Source organism: Equus asinus, chromosome 14 (assembly GCF_041296235.1).
Source record: "Equus asinus isolate D_3611 breed Donkey chromosome 14, EquAss-T2T_v2, whole genome shotgun sequence".
Taxonomy (NCBI): Eukaryota; Metazoa; Chordata; class Mammalia; order Perissodactyla; family Equidae; genus Equus; species Equus asinus.
In genome coordinates, this window is record NC_091803.1 from 40,314,137 (window position 1) to 40,320,136 (window position 6,000).

General features: G+C 49.1%; 1 protein-coding gene across 5 annotated transcripts in view; it reads left to right on the forward strand.

Annotated features, from left to right (window-relative positions):
- The window catches only part of LITAF (lipopolysaccharide induced TNF factor), a 28,451-nt gene extending 23,511 nt beyond the window's left edge, over window positions 1-4,940 (forward strand). For all 5 annotated transcript variants that reach the window (XM_070484922.1, XM_044746787.2, XM_070484924.1 and 2 more), the window contains exons 3-4: window positions 125-281; window positions 3,344-4,940. In XM_070484922.1, coding sequence (XP_070341023.1) covers window positions 125-281; window positions 3,344-3,452 — 266 coding nt within the window. In that variant the 3' untranslated portion in view covers window positions 3,453-4,940. The remainder of the gene's footprint in view (window positions 1-124; window positions 282-3,343) is intronic.
- The last annotated feature ends 1,060 nt before the right edge of the window (window positions 4,941-6,000 follow it).

The window sequence follows — 6,000 nt, forward strand, 5'->3', positions numbered from 1 at the left end:
AGGGCTCCTAGGAACACGGGTGTGCAAATCCCTGTCGAGACCCCCGCTTGTGCCTTTTTGTCGTCTCATGGATGTTCTCCTCGTTTACTGATCCACCTGTCCTTGGTCCTCCCGCTCCCCTCAGTTGCCGTGCAGACTGTCTACGTCCAGCAGCCCGTCTCGTTTTTCGACCGCCCCGTCCAGATGTGTTGTCCTTCCTGCAACAAGATGATCGTGACGCAGCTGTCCTATACCGCCGGTGCCCTCACCTGGCTGTCCTGCGGGAGCCTGTGCCTGCTGGGGTAAGTCTGGGGTCCACTCGGGCCCCGGGCTCTCTTACTGTCCTCTCCTGCGGGATTTCTCAACGGCAGCACGAGCTTCTGTGTTGCGGGGGGCCGTCCTGTGCCCTGTAGGATGTTGAGCGGCATCCTTGGCCTCTGTTTACTGGATCCCTCCCACATTGTTCTAACCAGAAATCATCCTCACTTGAGAACTGCTGCTCCTGAGCGTATCCGGGCCTGGAAGCCACTGTCCCACGCGTCCTTTCTTCTTGCTCGTCTGCTCAAACCGCTCCCTGCCTGTGGAGACCAGCATAGCAGCTGCTCGTCTCTCTGTGGGCTGAGCCTCTCAAGGATTTCTTTTTCTTCTAGAATTTCATGACCTCAATAATAATGTTTGCCCGCCTCTGAGAGAAGCTTTGCACAGTCCGTACATTAAAATACTTCATAGTCATCTCTTCAGAACTTCTCATCTTTTTATGACCTCGAGTATTTTCCCCATTGCCCTCATGAGGAGAGCGTGTCAATATTTATGTCTGCGCCAAGGGTGTTGTATCGCCAGAGATAAGAGTTTTTCTGTTCTGGGAGGAAGTTGAGGAAAGACACAATTTAATTTCTTTTCCCCTAATGGACAGAGGCGGCCTCCTTCACGGCCGTGGAGCCTCTTGGAAACCACAGGGCCTCCGTTTTCTTCCTTGAAGGAGACGGTGTTTCTGTGTTTCTTTTCGAGAGCGCTTGCTTCTTGTGCAGTGGGCTCGCTCCTCATCATCTGCTGGTGACTCAGGTTGAGAAGGAACGACCTTTCTCTTCCTGATTTCGAAGAGAGGCTCAGAGCCTCCTTGAGGACACGGTTCCTTGGGGAAGAAAGGAGATCGAACACATTTCTTAGCTTCTGGTTCCCTGACCTCCTCTTGGGACCCCCTTGATGGCTGTCATTTTCACTCCCCGGACAGAAAATGCTAAACAAAGCTCATTGCCTTCGGACATTCATATTAAAACTAATTTTTCTCTTTGAAATCAGGGAAAGACAGAAGGGAAACTTCTGTTGAGGGTCGGCCTCTGCTGATCTGGCTTTCAAATTGAGGCAGCTTTTCTGTTCCCTCTTCCCTTTTTCTTCCTTAAATGTAGTCCTGTGGGTTCAAATTCTGCCTCCCTTGGCTGTGTGACTGTGGGCAAGTGGCTTCACCTCTCTGTGCTCCAGTTTCCTCATCTGTAAACTGGGGGTAATAATGCCCATCTCGGGGGGTTGTTGAGGATAGGGGAAGTCGTGGGTGTGTGGTGCTGTTTGGAGCGGCGCCTGCACGCGTCAGCTGCAGGTCAGGAATCTTTCTTGATGGACCAGCTGCCCCTTTGAACTCGTGGACGCTTAGGCAGCAGGAGGAAATTTCTTTCACAAGGTCACTTCCGCAGCGGCGTGTTTCCCAATTCCGCTTTAGCAAACCAATGTCTTCCTGTAAAATGTTGATTTTTAACTACATTTTTGGCAAACATTGCTTGTAAGGCTGTGGGGTCTCCTCTGACACCAGTCAGAGAACACCGGCTGGGCGTCCAGTGGCTCAATTCAGTGCTGACATTAACTCCCAAGAGTTAGCACGTCCCCCACAGTTAAGAGCTCAGGCCCCCTCTTTAGACACCGGTTGCACGTCTTGGGCCACCTGTATTTCTGCCCGACCAGCTATAAATCGGGGGTCCCCCTCCCCCCTCTTCAGGTCTGGTTATTTGCTAGAACAGCTCATAGAACTCAGAAGGGCATTTTACTTACATTGACTGGATGCAAATGAACAGCTAGATGCAGGGGTCCCCTGGGCGAGGTCCAGAAGGGTCTCGAGGGCAGGAGCTTCTGTTCCGGTGCACCCCGCTCCTGGCACGTGGATGCCTTCACCCCCCCAGCAGCCCTCCAGGGGTGGTCGTTCAAGAGTTTTCATAACGCACTCCCCAGCCGCCTTCCGCTCCCCAGAGGTCTGTGGTTGGGGCTGGAAGTTCTAACCCTCCCATCACTTGGTCTTTCTGGTGAGCAGCCCCATCCTGGAAGCTACCTGGTTGCCTCATTAGCATAAACCCAGGTGTGGTTGAAAGGGGTTTGTTAGGAATACCGGAAGACACTCCCGTCTCTCAGGAAATTCCAAGGGTTTCCGAGCTCCGTGCCAGGGACCAGGAACAAAGACCAAATGTTCTTTCTTATTATACCAGGGGCTGTAGGAAGGTCGTGCCTGTGTGTGCTGAGGATGATGACGGAGATTAAGAGATGCTATTTGGGGAGCTTTCTTTGGCTGTTGCTGGAGGAAGCAACCTCCATATGGAAAGGGGATCCTTTTAAGATAGAGATCAGCAAACAACAGCCCAGGCGCCGAATGAGCCCATCTTAAGTTTTACGGGAACACATCGCACCATTTGCTTCCGGATTTGCTGTGGCCGCTCTCCTGCTCCAACGGCAGAACACGGCCCGTGGAGCCCAAAATATGTCCTCTGTGGCCCTTTACAAAAGGACTTCACCGGCCCCAATCTCAGACTTTTGAAAGATGCCCAGATGACCCAAGATTTGAAAATACACCCAGGATAGTCCGTCTGTGGGAGCAGCCTTGGTGTTGGTTGGAGTACCAGGTTCTTACAGTTGCCGTAGCAAATTGCCACCAACCTGGTGGCGTAAGACAATAGAAATTTATTCTTTTGAAATTCTGGGGGCAAGAAGTCCAAAACAAAAGTCCACGCGCCCTCCGAAGGCTCTAAGGCAGAATCCTTCCTCGCTCTTGCAGTGTCTTGTGGTCCAAGCCGTCCTTGGCTTGTGGCTGCATCTCTGCAGTCTCTGCCTCCATCTTCCCATGGCCTTTGTCCCTCCCTGTCTCTCTGTGTGTCCCCTCCTCTTCTTACGAGGACATCAGTCATCAGGTTTAGGGAGCCCACCGGGATCATCCAGCACGATCTCATCTTGAGATCCTTAGTCACGTCTGCAAAGACTCTTTTTCCAAATAAGGTCACAGGCATAGGTTCTGGGGGTCAGGATGTCCGCCATCCTCTTTTGGGCGGCCACCATCCAGACGGCTGCGGTCGGTGACGTGCTCCGTGTGGGGCTGTTTTTTTCCTTGCAGGTGCATAGCGGGCTGCTGCTTCATCCCCTTTTGCGTGGACGCCCTGCAGGATGTGGATCACTACTGTCCCAACTGCAAAGCTCTCCTGGGCACCTACAAGCGTTTGTAAGACTCGGCCAGACCCGGAGGGAGCCGTGTGCTGCAGAACGTCCTTCCCAACTCTCACCCAGCCCCGGCCCTGGCGGGGGGGTCCACCTTGGTGGTCTCATCTCCCGCCAGGCTCCACCTTCGTGTCTTCTTTTGGGGGGAAAATACTGCAAGAGTAACACCCCTCCGAACCCCAGAAATTGCTGCTTGGAGCCATCCACAGGCCATGCAAAGACGTTCACCTCGAGGGCTGGTTCAGGGGTTTCCTGCCCACCCGTGACCCCCCGTCATCCCGTCTCACTGTGATTGTTGCCCCTTCTCAGTATCCTCTGGTGATTGGCCATTGGCTGGCTTCTTTTCTTGCCTCACGGGGCCTTTCCGGGGGTGGTCTCAAACTGAGAAGCCACGGGTTGCCTTATTTTAGAGACTGTTCTGGCCCGAATACGGCTGAACCAGCCCTTAGTGCCTACTTTTATATCTATCTGTTCCCACTTCTGATGACAGAAATCTTGCCTTATAGACTAAGGGCTGGGTTCTCGGATTCTGTAATTGCAGACTTTTCCTTAGCACACAAATTCACTTTAATTTCTTAATTCATTTTTGAGTACAAGGAGGGGCTATTCACACCCACCGGATACACATCCACGAGGTCGTGAAGGCATGCTGGAAGTACCGGGCTGGCTCTTATCATGGGTCCGCTTTCCCTCAGTTCTTTGTACCAGATCCTCAGCCGCTTTCGTGAATGGCTATTTTCTCCTAGAGGAATTGTTTGTATTAACAGTTTTATGACCTCCTTTTGGTCTTAACCACCTTCGGACATAATTTTGAAAGGAAGGTTTATAGAACAATCTTCCTTAACCATATGACTGGTATCATTTTCCTGTCTGCTGATGCATTCTCACATTTTTATTTTTCTTAACAGAAAAAGTAATGGATCCTTTCATCCACTGCCTTTATTTGGGTTTAGCGTGTTTCTTAAAATCTCTAGATGGAACTCTTAAAGCGGGGCCCCTTTGGGGTTCCCGGTGGCATGTTTGAGAAGACGAGGGAAGGCGTGATGGGGCATGTCTGGGTACCATGGTGCTGAAAAGCTTGGGGAACCTGGACTTTTCCAAGGAATCTGGAGTCATATTTTTCCAAAATGCAGTTTGTCATATAACATCGGAAGACCTGATTCCTAGGACTCAGAAACAGCAAACCAGAGTTCTCGGTTAGCTGCTGTGTCATCTTTGAAACCAGGACAAAACTGGGTTCGACTTTCAGGAGTCCCCGTTCTGATAATAAAGAGGCACAGAGATTGCATGTGAATAATATTATATGGAAATCAGACCTAGAGCTGGAATGAAAATCTGTATATTGGTTGAAAACTATAGTCATAACCGTTGATTTCGCTTATTCATTTGATGTTTTGAAAGTTCCAGTAATTATTTTTGCAATGAATATGGATTACTACATAGTACTTTGGTGTTATCCTGCTTTTAAAAAAATAAACTCTGGTTCGCTCAGTGAATTATTGATCAATTCTTACCGTGTGAAGAAAGGTCTCATGTTGTGTTTTCAGCTCTTGCTACAAAGAGCCTTTATTTGCTCCATGATGGTAGAAAAGCCTTCGTGATAAAAACTTCAGACTTGCTGAATATCCCGCCACGTCAAGATGACCCATGTTGAGTTGGGTGGATTATCGCTAGTGAGGCAGATTCGAACGCTGGGCGATTGGAACCCAATAGGCATCATCGATGGCAGCAAGCCATCGCTTTCAAGTTTTAATAACATGCAGAGAAGAAAGCTGTCCTCATTCATCCTCCAAACAAAACGGGCTTTGTTAATTGATCCGGGTGATGGTGAGATGCTGGAGGAGGGCCTTGTGACTCACCAGGAATGTGAATATCGTTCTCCCTTTTCCTACCTGGCCATATAGCTTCATTTTGGAAAGTGCAAGAACATAATGTCCTCTTGGTGTGGCTCACATGGTCAATGAAGCCCCCACTTAGGGTCTGGGAAAATTGCTTGTCACCGTACCTTGATCATGTGTCTTTCTTGCATTTGACAAAATTGAAGGCCGTGCATATTTAGTAGTTGGGCTCAGACAGTGGTATATAAATGGTTTCAAGCTGTTATTAATTACATATGCAGAGTCTTCAGAACAAGAGCCCTATTTCAAGGACTGTAAACTGTGTCTACTATGGAACTTTAAAAATAGCTCAGATGCCGAGAGTATGAAGGATTCGTCGGACATTCCGTTTTTTTGTTCACGGCACAGGCTTATTCATATATTTTTACAAATTAAAAGGCTCTTCTGTTCTGCCACTCTTTTTTTGGAGATTTTGGAGTTTGTTTGTTGCAAACGCTGGATCACATATGATTAATGGAAGAGCTTTGTATCTACTTGGACCTAAAAGAAGAATTTTGCCAATTTCAAACCCCAAGCGGCGATATCTCTTGTATCCTGTTAGCCCGCCTCGGTGAGGTGGCCTTAAACATAAGTGTTCGTTTGTGTCTTGTTAACAAAAGTATTCAGATATCACATCTATTTATGCCAACTCGAAGCACGTGATAGCTCCCTGGCTGAC